Source organism: Cannabis sativa, chromosome 2, assembly GCF_029168945.1.
Source record: "Cannabis sativa cultivar Pink pepper isolate KNU-18-1 chromosome 2, ASM2916894v1, whole genome shotgun sequence".
Lineage (NCBI taxonomy): Eukaryota > Viridiplantae > Streptophyta > Magnoliopsida > Rosales > Cannabaceae > Cannabis > Cannabis sativa.
Window position 1 is genome coordinate 32,744,603 of NC_083602.1, and position 15,728 is coordinate 32,760,330.

A 15,728-nucleotide genomic window follows, 5' to 3' on the forward strand; every position below is an offset into this window, starting at 1 on the left:
CCAATAAAAGCTTTACCCTTTATCACATAAACCCATTTTGCCAGCTCCTCATTAAAGTCAAAAATAAAAATAAATGTCCTCTTTTACCGATTTGTTTATGCTCTTTATAATGATTACAAATGTACATGCTTATCTCTTTCCTAATAATGAAAAAAAAGAAAGAAAATAAAAAATGGCACTCCTGAACTTCATGAAGGAAAATTGTGATGGATTACATTTACAAAGCCAATCATCCCTGAAGATGGCTTAAGTTAGTTGAGCTATCTTCAAACAAAACATGGTTTTAAATAAGATTATACAAGATAAGAATTGCATTTAGGTTAAGTTAGTTGAACAATCCCCAATAACATAAGCATTTGATTTAAGTAGGTAATTCTTGTGTTTGATTCTCTAGTTTTGATTAACCCTTTTTTTTAAAAGGAATATAATAAAAAATTAACGTTGCCCATATTCTCACTGTAGTTGCTCTTAGACCATCACTAACAAACGCAACGTTAATTATAAGTTGCTATAGGGACCCGCTTAATATCTTAAACTAATCAAAAAAACTAAACATAACATCATTATATATGATTATATTAACAACAAAACGACCTTTATAAACCATAATGTAAAAATAGTAAAATATTTCACAGAAACATACAAATCAGATATAAGCAAGCGTTATATTTACTTTTTTGTTACTATACTAATCACGATCAACAATTAATAATAATAAATTAATTATGTTAGTCATCAGGCTGTTCAGTGGTAGGTGTAAATATCTGGCCAATTGCTTCAAGTGCAGAAACACTCCAACTCTCAGCATGCCTTACAATCTGTCAAGTAAATGAACATAAAGCAATCACTGATAAATTAATGATCAATACAGTAACATTGTATAACAGAAAAACAGTTTATGAAAATGTACTTTAAATTCGCCGTCTAATTCATAGACCGTACTTCCGTTGATGCTAATAAGAGGCCTCCATGGAAGCTTCAGGTAGGTCCTGCATAGCAGATAAGTTAGATTGTAGGCTGTAGCTATATCGAAGGCACAAGTACAATGTTCTATAGTAGAGACTAGAGTCTGCAGTGGCAGGCTCAATAGCATTTTCATTTGATTGGCAGAAATGGATTAGGACACACAAAAAAGCCTTCTTTATCCTCAATTTATTATAACTATTGTCGTTATTATCTTTTTGACAGTTTATCCTGGTGATATATAAATCATATGCTGCATTCAAACTTATTGTAATGTGTAAGTTAAAAGTAAAAATGAAAATAGACCAAGTTATAAGTACCTTAATTTCCACTTTGCTACCACAAATGTTGTTTCGGAGGAGAGATCCTGCAGTGATTAGCATTACAACAAATTAACAACAATCTACTACTATAATGTCTTGAAATTTGTTAGTTTGGTCGTGCAGCCATGCTGGCGCAGAAGCCTTGAGCAGCCACAGTGAGATCATGTTGTTGCTCGGTCATGCACCAGATTTGGTTAAGTCCCCTAAGGACTTGAAGTGGCCTGCTACTTTGATACCGTATGGACTATAAATAGCTCAATTGGTCAGTAGAGTGAGCAGAGTTTGGAAGTGCCAAAAGAGCAAAAAGAGTGCTTGAGCATCAATAGCAGGAGGTGAGTTGACAGCATCAACTACCCAGATGGACTTTTTCCTTAAAAAGATTATTTCTATGCCAAACTCTACATTTGATTTAAGGGAATGGTGCAAATTAAGGAAATTGAAACATGGGAAGAGTCTGATTGTCTTGTCTTTTCTATGTGAAGCAGCACATTGTTTCAGTCTCTGATGGACTAAGATTTAACAAATTAAGATCACTAGCTTGATTTCTTTCTGGTTGTGTTATGGCAAGAATATCAAAACTATACCAATTAGTAATATGATAATCAAGTGCAAACCTAAAAGGAGTGACTGACTACCTTCTCAATGTTTTCCAATCCAATAGATGGAGAGTCAAAGAAAGGAACAAGCAATTTCAAGTTGCGGGAATACAACTCCTTACCTGGAGAGAAAGCCATCAAAGACAATGTAGAATCAATTGATTGGCAAGTTTTAATTACTCATATTTATGTGATGCTAATGTTAATAAAGTCAAAATGAACTTTTCTTACCACGAAATCTAATAGTTGGATCTTCAAAGATACAGTCCTCAGCATAAATTGCAGAAGAAAAAATCCCTATGAAACTTAAAAATATAAGACAACTAATAAAAGAAAAATTTATATGTTTATATATAATTAAAAATTGTACCTGTAACGAAATAAGCATTCTGATAATCAGATTGGAGTATGGAGAGTACATCATCAACACTTGAAGCTGAAAACTCATCTATTTGTTTCTCGGTCACTCTGTAGTTAAAAATGCATAGATAAACGTTATGTTTGTATTGTAACTTTTTTTAAAAAAAAAAACGTGAATAAAGATAATTTGGAACTAATCTTGGATCCCATCTCCAAAGTTTTGTTCTTTTTCCTTGCATTTTCTCAAGAACCAATCAGAAAAAGTGTGTGGGTAAAGACAGGAAAAGTACCTAGAAGACTGTTGGGAAAAGGAGAGGAGTCTGAGAAGCTCCGTGACTCCACTGACCACAATTTTCAAAACTTGAGGGGTCTCAGTCTGAGTCTTGTAGGATTTACCAGTATTGTTATCTGGGTCACTTGAGAAACACCGGGTGCTGTGCTTAATCACACCAATTGGCTGCCATTACCAGCGAGATTAGAAAGAAGAAGAAGGTGATGATGAAAATAGAGAGCAGAAGATTGTGTACAGTAATAGTGTATACATTACCCGGGGTCTGGGGCTAAGCCTGAATTGTATGGTTGGAAGCGGAGATAGAGAAGCTTGTGGAGTGTATAAGAATGCCGCCATTTCCAATGGAGTTCCATTATTTCTCAATTATTTTCGTACCAATTTAATTACAATATATTATGGGATTTTTATTGAGCTAATAAAAAATATAGATATAATTTTGCACTACACTCTATCTTTACTGGTTTTTGCTATTTTGATCTGTAATTTTATAATTTTATTATTTTAATTATTAATTTACCAAATATGCATATTATCATCAACTTTCGTATAATTGTTGTTTAGTGTGCGTAATGAAAATCTTGAATTGAAATTTGATTTTAATTAGAGTGAGAATTATAGTACTATTTTTAATATAAGAAAAGTTAAATAACATTTTTTTTATAAAAATTACTAATTGCATTTTTTATATATATGTTTACAAAGTTTAATAATTTTAAATCAAAATTTTAATTTGGCATGATTTATGAGAAAAACCCTCTAATTAGCAAAGGTGGCACATTAATTAGAAACTCACTCTAGCGCGTCTAAGTATCAAGGCGTTACAAACATGGTTGATCCTGAACTCTGACAGATGACCCTGGGAATTCAAAGGCCGCCCGACATCATCATAAGAGCCGAAGGGATATCCCAAAACCATGGTACAAGTCTTGTACTGCCTCCTAGCACTACTTGGTCCAGCAGTAGGTTTAGCCTGCTCAATATCAAATTCACTATCATGATCGGTCGAGGTCTCCTCATCCTGGTCGGCCATGGGCTGCTCAGCCATAAGTTCCTTAATCTGGCCAGCCCCTAGCTGGTTAGCTTGAGGTTGTTCAACCTCTTCTACATGACAGACCCTCCCTCTCGTCATCAACTCAACAATGTGAGGGTCCCAAGGAGGTTCCCTAAGACACATCTATTTTGTCCTAGCCATCATGGGCTCTGTTGGGTTTTGTACCCTAAATAAAACTCATTTCAATATAATCAAATTTACTAATTAATAAAAGATCAGAAATCGATTTTATCCTGCATGGTTCACATAATTTATTTCATGATTATGTTTAATGTATAAATTCTATTAAGTCCAGAATTATATGTAAATATATGCATATATATTTGTTCATGATTATAGTGTCGTCAGCACAGTAGAATATAATCATGATTATATGTTCAAAAGTTTAATTCCCATGATTTGTCAGTTCACTAGATTTAGACTGGCATGATAATCAGGGATAAGGTATACTTACACCTTGGATAAGTGTTATATCCTTTCCAGGGCATTGACAAAGTTTACCAGTATCGGATGTATGGAGTATACATTGGAAGGAACCGATATTGATCTTGGATAAGATATCATAAATTTACCGTTATATCTTTCAAAGTCAATATCAATGGTTGATATTAGGTCTATGGATCTTAATCTTGATATGGTTACTGAAATGAGATCTCAATCATTTATCTTTATTCAGCCAAGCTCGAAGGAAATCATCGTTTCACTTCTATGTCCAGATAGAAATTATAGATTCCATATCTATGATTAGCGCTCCCACTCAATTGTACTATCATGTTCCCAAAATGTACGCATCACCCAGACCAAAAGGTGGGCTTAACTAACAAATCAAAGAACACAAATAACACTCTTGAGATCGAACCTAACCATGTCAGAATTAAGATCCATAGACCTAAGATCAACCATTGATATTGACTTAGAAAGATATAACGGCAAGTTTAGGATATCTTATCTAAGTTCAATATCGGTCCCTTCTAATGTATACTCCATACATCCGATACTGGTAAACTTTGCCAATGCCCTGGAAAGGACATAACACTTATCCAAGGTGTAAGTATACCTATCACTGATTATCATGCCAGTCTAAATCTAGTGAACTGACAAATCAAGAAATTAAACTTTTGAACATCTAATCATGATTATATTCCACTGTGCTGACGATACTATAATCATGAACAAATACATATGTTCTGGACTTAATAGAATTTATACATTAAACAATCATGAAATAAATCATCTGAACCATGCAACATAAAAAGTGATTTTTTATCTTTATTAATTAGTAAATCTGATTATATTGAAATAAATTTTATTTAGGGCACAAAACCCAACATTAACTGCTAGAGCCAGAGTTGAAAAATCCCTATCTGCACAGACGTCCACACTGGGACTTGGGGAGAAAATGTTATCTCAATTTTCACCCACATGACGTGTCATGTCCACGTAGGCAAGACTAAGGCCACGTGGAATATAGTGTGTCAATAGGTGAGCAAAGTTACCATGCATAACACATCAATTGACATGGGATCTAGATACTCAGGCAGGATCAAGTTACAGGAAAATGGCCAACCAGGGAGGTCTGGCCGGATCACACCGTGGCCGGCCAAGGTAGTTCATGTGTCGGCCAGCCCCTAGGAAAAGGGTAGGCAAGCCAACACGAGGAATGGGCATAAAAAGGGAGTTTGGGTTAAAAGGTGAGCTCCAGAGCCATCTTTCTAGACGGGTCACAACTCGGTTTCAGTTATATGACAGCTCCAACAACCCACTAAAGTAGGGATTCAACCCCAAATTGTCAACCTATCTTTTAGGGATATTAATTAGTTATTTTTGTAACTTTAATATATGATAAAAGAGTGGTTTTTCCTATTTTTAAGGAAAATTTACTTACTTGAATATAGATCTTTTGTAAGCCCTAAACTATATAAATGGCATTAGGCAAAGTGAAAAGGGACCTGAATTCTATGTCCCTCAAGCCCTAGAGCACTCTCTCTCTCTCTCTCTCTCTTTCTATCTCACACGCCACTTTCCATTTACTAGACACTTAGTTTATTTTCTCATCTCATTTGTTCAAAATCTGTCATACATCAGCTCCATTGTGACATTCAAGGAGAGTCATAGCTAAAAATAACGAGGTAAAAGCCTGTAATCTACGTGGTGTTATCTCTCGACTTGATACAACAAAAAAAGAGTAGGTCATTATCCGTAAAACAAGGGGGTCGAACCTCTATAAATTAATGTGTCGCCGTTATTATTTACTTTTACAATTTACACGTTATGATTGTCTGTCATTAATAAGGTTCCGCTGTCAGTTGATAAATTTGAGGTCAACATTATGTATGGAAGGAATAAGTTACAATGTCTTTCTATTTTAGATAAGTAACGAGGTAATCCCTGTTGTATTGATCGAACATGTTTTCCACATAAGAAATCATCCTGGATCAATTAGAGATTACTTTGTCCTTAAATAGTAAAGTTATCCAAAAGGTCAACATATCCGAGACTGTCCTTAGAAGAAAGGTTACTTCCTCTCAAGGCTTATCTATAGTTCGGGTTCACCATGTTCAGGACCAGGAAGCACTTGCCTCTTTTGGTCTTAGCCATAATCAAGCAATAGTATCAAACTTGCTCGGGGGATTTATGTGGACCTCATTTTATAATGGCTAATTAGTAATTTTTCTTCCCGAACTTTGACATGTACTAAATCGTGCCCCCTGAACTTTTTTGGCCGTTAAACATTCCCCCTGAATTATTGAGATTGTTAAATTTAAGGACTTTTGTCTAATTTCATTCAATTTTACTGTTTCAGTGATTGTTAATGTACTAAACCATGCTCCTCAGACTTTGATATCTACCAAATCATGCCCCTCAAACTTTGATATGTACTAAATCATGCCTCTTGAACTTTCATCCATGTTAGAATTTTTTTACTAAAATTAGACAAAAGTCTTTAAATTTAACAATCTCAATAGTTCGAGAGGAATTTTTAACATCAAAAAAAATTCAGGGCGCACGATTTAGTAATGTCAAAGTTGAAGGGGAAAAATTATCCATTAACCTTCTATAATTTTCCACGTCACCCATGTATCACGTATTTGGTAGTGACACGTGTCTTGCCAATTAGATGGACAACCTAAGTATACGTATAAATTTTTTGTAAATGTTACACATGTATCTATTACAATTATCCAAAATATAAATGTATATATAAGCGTTAGGTTTTAATGGAACAATTTTTATCAACCAATAGAACAAATCTTTATGAATTGTGTTATGAGATTTGCTAAAATACTAGTGTATGGTATTAGGAGGAATAAATACACACACTGTATATTATTTGATAATTTTGTGTGGTAGAGTATTAGATATTAAATGGTCCTAACAGGGGCTTAGGGAGATAATGTCCCAATAGGCCAATCATAGGTCCAAATTCATTTCGGCCAGCATCAACAAAAAAATAAAAGATCCTCGTATTCCTCGCTCACTCACTACCACTACCACTACCACTACTCACTCCCTCACTTCCAAGTTTCCAACCTCCTCCGACGCCGCTCCTATGGCCAATTCCACCGCCAAGACCCTCAAGATCATCACCGGTGCCGATTCCTTCGGCTGCGACCTCAAGGACGTCTTGGTCGCCCACCTCCAATCCCTCAACATCCAAGTTGAGGACCTCGGCACTTCTTCCTACTACTCCGTCGCCGCTGACGTCGGCCGCCGTATCTCCTCCGCCGTTACTGCGTCCTCCGATGATTCCAAAGCTGTCGAGACTCGTGGCCTTCTCGCATGCGGCACCGGTGTCGGCGTCGCCATCTTCGCCAACAAGTTCCCAGGCGTTATCGCCGCCACTTGCCTCACGCCTTCAGAGGCTCTTAACGCCCGATCAATCAACAACTCCAATGTCCTAGCTGTCTCCGGCATGTCGACTTCTCCGGAATCCGCTATCGAAATCCTTGACACGTGGCTCAAGACTCCCTTCGCATCGCCGTGCCCTGCCTCCGGGAACGAGCCCTGGCCGGAGGAGATTAAAACTTTTTTTGAAAATTCCCTGACGGAGATGCCAAAAATCGGTGCTGAACTCCCTAAAATTGAAGATTCCACTTGCTCTATTTGTAATTTGGTGAAGAGTCGGGTCCTTGGGCCGATCGACATGATACCCGGTGGGTCGATGAAGATCTTAAGAGAAACTCCTACTTCGGCGATAGTGAGGTTCAAAGCCGGGAGCGTTGAGCCTGCTCACCACCACACCTTTGGGCACGATTTGGTGGTGACCGAAGGAAAGAAGACTGTGTGGAATTTGACAAAGAAGGAAAGGTTTGATCTGACCATTGGGGATTACTTGTTCACTCCTGCTGGGGATGTTCATAGAGTCCAGTATCACGAAGAGACTGAGTTTTTCATCAAGTGGGATGGCCATTGGGACATGTTCTTCGATGAAGATCTTGAGACTGCAAAGAAAGCTATTGAAAAAGAATCTGAAAACGGGTCCAAATAAAACAATCCAAATATGCTACTATAAGTCTGTAAGTATAAGTTGGTTTCTTTTAAGGGTTTTAAAGTTTGTTTCTTTAAAGGGTTTTTGAGTATTTTGATGAAGCTGATGTTGTATAATGTATAATAAATAAACAAGTTATTATGAGTATTTTGGATGAATAAACAAGTTATTTGTCTTTGAATAACATCTGGTGCGTGTGCATTTTGTTGTACTATATTTGATCTTCTGATTAAGAAGGATATATCATAGAATGGTTCCATGACTCGAATGAGACTCTAAAACTTACATTTTTTTGCTATGTTACAAAATAATACATACAAGATGAACGAATGTATTGTAACTCTGTTGCCATATAACCACACCTAATCTTTGACAATATGAGGTGGGTGGGTTTGGCGTAATGCTCAAAGTTAATGAATAATCACTCATATGATGATTTAAACAAGACTAAGTTCGTCAGTAGTGTTGGAAGCTTCTTCAAGGAGATCGTCAAAATCAATGGAGAGCTTCTTCCGCAGTGCGACCAATTCTTCACCAGCGTTACATATGTACGCGGAAGCTTGTCTGCCAGACAATGTTGCTCCTTCCATACTGTCTATGTAATCCTGTATAAGATGGATGCAAGCATTTTTTTTTTTTTTTTTGTTAAAAAGAGTGTCATTTAAACCAATTTACTTGTTGTTATGAAATATATGCTGCTGCAATCAACCATTTTCAATGAAAGAGAAACTTGCCTGTTTTGTATACGAGCCTGCTAGGAAGAAATTTTGTATAGGGGTCTTCTGATCAGGTCTGAATGGATCTTTACCAGGGCCCTCTCGGTAAAGAGATTGCCCAATTTTGACAACTGATGACCAAATAATTTCTAACCCTTGGGATGATGGGAACAAAGTTAAAACCTGGAGTAAGGAAAATCATCAGTAAACAGATAACACTATGATGATTTGTAATAACCTAAACGAGACCAAATAAAAGTTTTTTAAAAGGGCAATAACCTGTTTTGCCACTCTTTCTATGATTTGTTCATTAGTTAAGGGCATGTAAGGATCGCCGGGCGTCAGAACACATCTGAAAGGTAAATCAGTCAGTCAAAGTTAAGCATGTCGTTGAATTACTTTAAATTTTGGGAAATTTAACTGCTAAAATAATATTAATGTTTTGCTTACTGGAGAAGTGAACCTTGTCCCTCAATGTAGTAGTCAGCTGGAGAAGCAAGTGCTAAGTCTGCAAAACACGAGAAATCTGCGTCTGGAGTATAAAGAAGGTTATCCAATCCCGCAGCTTTCTTTAGTTGCCTAAAAGTCAATAAGTAATTGGCTATAAAGAAACTAAACAAATCCTATGTCCTCTTATTCACAGGACTCAATGAAGTGAAAGAATCAGATATAGATGAGAAAAACACCTTGACCGTTCTAGATCTTGCAACTCTGTGACCCAGCCATTGTATCTAAGCTGCACCGTGACAACCGGAACTCCTACTAGCTCATAAATGTTATTGAAAAATTCTGATTCCCTCCATTGTTGTGGAAGTAATCTCTTGATTCCTGGGACATCACATGCTGAACGAAATAAACAGATTTAGAAAATATAATCACATGACATGAACAACATTATGAGCAGGGGTTAAGAGAGTAAAATACAAACCTGCAACATAAGCATCGGCTTTGATTATTTTCTTGTTAGTGGCCTAAGATAAGTAAAAGAACACATTTATTAAGGCTTAACAGTTAGCGGGAAGAAAAATAAAATCTTCAGAAAGAAGAGTTATTTTGCCTCAAGTTACTTGGCCAACACAGCACTTGTAAAGTAGGAGTTGTCAACTCTTAATCCAAACAATAAATCTTACAAAATGCCAAAGAGACACACAATGACATGATACCTTGGATAGGGCTAATCCTTTAACGTAGATTTCTCCATTAGCAGATTTATCATATAGTATCTCTCTACATCCCCACCTAAGATGAAACCTATACCAGTAGAAGACATGATTGAAATTCAGCAATAACCCCAAAAAGGCGAAAATATGATTAGAATCCATTTAAAGTTTTCTGGTGTTCAATATTACCTGCCCCCTCTGTCAGTAATATACTTTTTTATTGGACCACTCAGGTAAACATCTGGAGAGCCCTTGAGCATGCGCAACAAGGAAGCCTCTGTCTTAGTTGCAAATAATGAGAATATAGTGAGCATACAACGGGCACTGATGTTATCACAATCAATAAATCCAAGTGCATATGCCACAGGATCCCACATTCTTTGTATACTGGTACGCGTACCACCTTTGGACAAGAACCAATCAGAGAAGCTAATCTGTGAAAATAGATAATAAAGAATCAAAATACATAATTAAAGCACAAAGTGATGATAGCCAAAAACTGTGAGAACTACAGTAGTAATGAACTAAGGATCAAGTGGGTGAATACACACAACAAATGGAATAAAAGTAAGATGAATAGAGTTCTTACATTATCCAAATCTCGAATGTTCCTCATGGCTCCATCTGGATCAACAAGCGCCCTAACAACTGGACTTAAGGCAAGAGCCACAGCATTTCTAGCTTTGTCATATGTCTACATATAGAAAATGTTAAGAAAATAGGTTCATAGCAACTCAAAATGGTCTGATAAGTAAGACGGCATTGAACAGGTATAAGGAAATACCTTTAGCTGATTTGTAGTCAAAAATGCATTAATACCATGTAATGGTGCCCCAACCGGAAACCGAAAATCAAGTTCTGTTTTATCAAGAAATGAGAGATGTACATTTAGAATTAAGAGTGCATACAAGTGTACCATTTATATTCTTTTGAAAAAGCAAAAAATCTTGAGCACAAAAATTAGTCGGTAACAATTGTAAGGTAAGACTTGATAAAATAAGGTCGGGCACTTGAACTTACCACCTATTTCACCCCCTTTGTTCACAAACGTGTGAGTATGATCCTTTACAAGTAGATTTTTCTCTGCACCAACCTAAATTTAATTGGGCATCCAATAAAACTTTTAGAAGCCATAAATGCTTAAATTTAAGATTACTACACACAGGTAACTCCTTGCAACTTCTTTATTCACCTTTTTCATTAACCGGAAAAGATTGTTATAGCACCCGAAGAAAACGTGAAGTCCCATTTCAATGTGGTTCCCATGTTTATCAACAAAAGATCCTACTTTTCCACCTATAAATGACCTTGAATCGTATATATCCACCTGAAGAAACCCAACTACATTTATTACTACTGTACTTGCAATAAGAAAATCATATTACAGGAAAAAAAAATCATTCTGGAATAGTCAAAAGTCCAAACTTCCAATTATTTCAATTTGGGGGATAACATAGTGCTGTGAGAGCTATTGTATCCAAGTAATGAAGAGAAAAGGAAAAGACTTTAAAATAAAGTAGCACTGCAATGAGTTAAAAAGGGAAGTGAACCTCGTGGCCCTGATCCAAAAGCTCAACTGCTGTTGACATCCCTGCCAATCCAGCACCAATGATAGCCACTTTCAGCTTGGGGCCTCGATAGTGCTCGGGTTCAGGTGGAAACAACCCCTTTGGAGCTGGTTTTAAAGAACTCCAATCAGTAAAGCTAAACTAGAAATTTCAACAGTAAGTAAGTTTGTCCTAAACTAAAGATGCAGTCTTTACTTCTGTTTTATTATTGACACCACAACTACATGATCAAGTACTTATTAAATCACTAATCAATAAATGATAATAAACTCTATTATTTGATAAGTGATGTGAAACTGGATCGTATGACAAAGCCATTTTCAACAAAATTTATTCAAAGGAATTGCTTCCAAACCCGGAAAAAATTAAGAATAACTTATCAATTCATAGTGCAAACCGTCAAAAATTTCAGTGTGCACGTTCTAATAAAGGATGACATAACAAATAAAAATGAATAAAAACCCATTAATCTTAGAAGACAATATCCCCAAAAGAGAGAAAAGAATTACCATTTACACTCATGTCAGAAACATTAGTGTCCAATGAAGAGCGAACACAGAAGGACCCAGGAGACCTCAGCGAATTGACAAAAGAACGAGAAGAGGAAGCGAACCCAGCAACTTCCAAACGATTTCCAGTGAAGGATGAAGCCGGTAAAAGAACCCAAGAAGCCATAAGTGAAGCTTGAAGAGACCAAAAATTAGCCCTTTATAGCTACAGCTTACTGGGTTAGTGGGGCATCAGGCTCTGTAAACAAGAGGAAGAGAGAGGTTGGAAACAACGGAATCTAAACCCAATAAACGAGAGAGAGAGGGTATCTGAGTATATGAGGAGGAGAAGATGCTCAGGTTGGGAAATTTGTCAGCTAATTGGGAGCTTAGAGCGAGACACGTAATGCGATTAAGAAGGAGTGAGGTTTGGACTGCCCTTGAAAGTTAATAAATTATTGATTTTGGTACTTTCTTTAAAAAATAAAGATAAATTAAGTCAAACAAGGAAGAAAAATTAAGTGGTGACTCTGAGTGTGGTCGCTCTTTCTTTTTAGGAAGTGCGCCATTAAGGTTTGGGAGTGGATTATTTGATGCTACACTAGCAAATATGGATAAAATGTTACACCACTATTACAAACTTTCATACAGTTATTTATAGGGCTGTACATCGGTCGGTTTGGACGATTTATCCTATATATTTTCTAATTCAATTTAAAGTTTGGATTGTTAAAATTTAAGTGCAACCGGCTCAATTTAAAAAAAAAAAAAAATCTATTAACCGACTAATGATTTGGGCAGTTTGATCGAGTTAACCCGCCCAAACCGACCAATTTTTTTTTTGTTTCAGAGTCAAAGTCAATAAAAATTAAAAAGATAAATTAAAAATATTAGATTCTACCAAAGCACAACACAATATATATGACTTTAAAATTAACAGTTAAATATATAACTTTATATTATTGTATATTTAATCAATTATGTTATACATTATAAAAATTAAAAAGTTAAAAAAAAAAATCTAAAGTCGAGTTGGTCGGGTTTGTAAAGTCTTTTTTTGGCAAGTTAGTTGACAAAATAATTTTTCCTTTTATGGTAAGATTGTTGTGCATTCATATTCGATTTCTCGCCTTATAAATTCGGATTGTAGTTGCTCTTTTCCTTGTTTGGAAAGTTGCACTTTCAGCTGAACTTTCCTTTGTTGAAAACTTCTCAAAAGAGAAGGAATTCTCTTTTGGAAAGTTGTCTTTTTTAGGGAAACTTTGATTATTGCCTTTTCCTTATTAATTTCGGTTGTATCTTGATACAGTCAGAATATATAATCTGTTTTTGGAAGGGAATCAAGCATTGATAGAGGATCGGACCCGATTATAGCAAGTTTCCCGTTTCTGGTGTGATCTGCTGCGTCAGCATCCGAATCTGATGTAGCAGATCGTGTTTCTTTAGGAAAGTTCTTGTACAGCTGTAGATTCGAACTTGTGGTTGCCTCTAAGGTTTCTTTGTTCTATAAATAGAGCCTAGAGAGCAACCATTCGAATCACCTCTTCCATTATTCATTTTTTGCATTTATCTTCTGAGAGAAGAGAGTGTTTCTTTGTTTTTTGAGAGCCTAGTTGTTCATCTAGGTTCTTGTTGTTTATTTCTGTTCTTACTCTGTCCTAGAGGTTGTGAAGAACTACTTGACTGAACAAGAGATTGGTCTTCGGGAGAAGACTTGGTAAAGCCTTACTTCGGGAGGAAGTAAGCATTTGGTCTTCGGGAGAAGACTTGTTGAAGCCTTACTTCGGGAGGAAGTAAGCACTCACACTTCAAAGACGAAGGGAGTTCGGGCTTGAAGGTGTTTCAAGAAGTCAGATTCATAAAGTGGATTACAAAGGATTGCGGCAATACTTTAGAGGGAGTCTAAACTTGTTTAAGTCAATTGTCTTTGTAATTTTTGATACTTTATTAATTGATTTCATTCTCTGGGTGTGGCCCCGTGGACTAGGAGTGTTCGTGAGAACACTGATACCACGTATAAATCTCTTGTGTCAAGTTATTTATTTTTTTGCAAATATTTTATATTCTGCCTGTTCTGTTTTGTTGTAGCAGAATCACTTTGTGCTACTGCAAACGCTTAGAGTTTTTATATTTTCTTATATACAACTGACATTTGCAAAAACACGGTTTTTCAATTGGTATCAGAGCGGGACATTAAACTCTTATTGTGGTCCTATAACGTTTTTGTGTTAAAATGTCATTTTTTGCAGAAGGAAGTTCTATTTCTAGACCACCGTTGCTTAATGACTCTAACTATCCTTATTGGAAAGTTAGAATGAGGGCCTTCATCAAATCTCAAGATGAGAAAGCTTGGAGAATGGTTCTATCAGGTTGGTCTCTTCCAGTTGAGACAGATTCTTCAGGTAATACTACTATAAAATCTGAACTAGAATGGTCTATTGAAGATGATAAACTTTCTGCCTACAATAGCAAAGCCTTGCATGCTATCTTTAACGGTGTAGGTGAAGGTTACATTAAACTTATATCATCTTGTGTTTCTGCTAAGGAAGCTTGGGAGATCCTTCAAACTCAGTTTGAGGGAACTTCTGATGTGAAGAGATCTAGATTTATCATGCTTCAAACTAAATTTGATGAGCTTACAATGTCTGATAATGAAACCTTAACTGAATTCTATGAAAAATTATCTGATATTGCTAATGAATATTTTGCTCATGGTGAAAAGCTTGATGACTCTGTTCTTATGAGAAAAATTGTTAGAGTACTTCCAGAAAGGTTCGATACTAAACTTTTGGCAATGGAGGAAGCTAAAGATTTTAGCACAATGAAGGTGGAGGAATTGATGGGTTCCTTACGTACTTTTGAATTAAATCAACAGATTAAACAAAAGGACAAACCCAATCCATTGCTGATAAAGGTAAAAGTATTGCTTTGAAAGTTGTTGACAATGAAAATTCTGATAGTGAATGTGATGATGAGATTGCTTTATTAACTAAGAATTTTCAGAAATATATGAAAAAGATGGGCAATAAAAAGAATATTTCGAAAGGTTCAAAAGGTAATACTTTTATTAAACCATCTGTCTCTAACAAAAAGGGAATTCAGTGCAGGGAATGTGAAGGTTTTGGGCATATTCAAGCTGAGTGTGCAAACACCTTGAAAAAGAATTAGAAAAGTTTCAATGTCACTTGGAGTGATGATGAAACCGAAAGTGATGAAGATAATTCTGAAAATTTTGCCCTAACTTTTGTTATGACTAATGTGTTGTGTGATTCACAGGTGAAACCTAGATTGGTATGTTTGAATAATACCACCGATCAAGAGGAATCAGATTCAGATGAGTCTGAAATCTATGAAGAGTCTCTTGCTGAATCATACAAAGTCATGTATGAAAAATGGATTCAGGTTGCTTCTGAAAATAGAGAGTTGAATAAATTGAATAAAAAATTGTCTCATCAAATTGAAATGTGTGAATTGAAAATAAAAGAGTATGAGACAAGTGTTTGTGATAAAGATGAAAAAAACACTCTCTTAAAAAAGGAACTTGAAAATTTTAAGAAAAATGTTCAAATGCTTAACCCTGGATCTTCTATTTTTGAAAAAGCTCAGAATGCATGTCAAAGAGGTTTTGCAGGCATTGGATCAAAGGGGATGGAAAGTTCTGGAGTCACGAAGTTTGTAAAATCTAGTGTTCCAACGAACCACTCTGAGGCTACAAAGTCTGC

General features: G+C 36.0%; 3 protein-coding genes across 3 annotated transcripts; 1 reads left to right on the top strand and 2 right to left on the bottom strand.

The window, feature by feature from the left end:
• Positions 1–570: 570 nt before the first annotated feature.
• LOC115718684 (uncharacterized) lies at positions 571–2,932 on the bottom strand. Its single transcript, XM_030647506.2, has 8 exons — positions 2,790–2,932; positions 2,533–2,699; positions 2,253–2,350; positions 2,114–2,179; positions 1,922–2,004; positions 1,284–1,330; positions 911–989; positions 571–818 (listed from the first exon to the last, which is right to left on the bottom strand). The coding sequence occupies exons 1-8, from the start codon at positions 2,868–2,870 to the stop codon at positions 729–731; spliced, it is 711 nt and encodes a 236-aa protein (XP_030503366.1). The 5' UTR covers positions 2,871–2,932; the 3' UTR covers positions 571–728.
• Positions 2,933–7,069: 4,137 nt separating this feature from the next.
• LOC115721277 (zeta-carotene desaturase, chloroplastic/chromoplastic) lies at positions 7,070–12,527 on the bottom strand. The gene is made up of 14 exons (XM_030650544.2): positions 12,028–12,527; positions 11,501–11,625; positions 11,143–11,277; positions 10,971–11,043; positions 10,735–10,808; positions 10,540–10,644; positions 10,140–10,384; positions 9,954–10,041; positions 9,719–9,761; positions 9,477–9,633; positions 9,241–9,369; positions 9,070–9,142; positions 8,809–8,973; positions 7,070–8,679 (listed from the first exon to the last, which is right to left on the bottom strand). The coding sequence occupies exons 1-14, from the start codon at positions 12,191–12,193 to the stop codon at positions 8,512–8,514; spliced, it is 1,746 nt and encodes a 581-aa protein (XP_030506404.1). The 5' UTR covers positions 12,194–12,527; the 3' UTR covers positions 7,070–8,511.
• LOC133029075 (DNA damage-repair/toleration protein DRT102-like) lies at positions 7,136–8,258 on the top strand. Its single transcript, XM_061110488.1, has one exon. The coding sequence runs from the start codon at positions 7,136–7,138 to the stop codon at positions 8,072–8,074; it is 939 nt and encodes a 312-aa protein (XP_060966471.1). The 3' UTR covers positions 8,075–8,258.
• Positions 12,528–15,728: the final 3,201 nt, after the last annotated feature.

Bases quoted from the DNA above. Each gene is read 5' to 3' on its own strand.
- LOC133029075 (XM_061110488.1), top strand. From the start codon at position 7,136: ATGGCCAATTCCACCGCCAAGACCCTCAAGATCATCACCGGTGCCGAT.
- LOC115718684 (XM_030647506.2), bottom strand. From the start codon at position 2,870: ATGGCGGCATTCTTATACACTCCACAAGCTTCTCTATCTCCGCTTCCA. The intron at 2,351-2,532 runs GTACTTTTCCTG...TTTTAACTACAG, and splicing joins TTTTCCCAACAGTCTTCTAG to AGTGACCGAGAAACAAATAG. The intron at 1,331-1,921 runs GTAGTCAGTCAC...TAATCACTGCAG, and splicing joins GATTGGAAAACATTGAGAAG to GATCTCTCCTCCGAAACAAC.
- LOC115721277 (XM_030650544.2), bottom strand. From the start codon at position 12,193: ATGGCTTCTTGGGTTCTTTTACCGGCTTCATCCTTCACTGGAAATCGT. The intron at 11,278-11,500 runs GTTCACTTCCCT...GGGTTTCTTCAG, and splicing joins TTTTGGATCAGGGCCACGAG to GTGGATATATACGATTCAAG. The intron at 9,634-9,718 runs GTTTGTATTTTA...TATTTCGTTCAG, and splicing joins AGCCGATGCTTATGTTGCAG to CATGTGATGTCCCAGGAATC.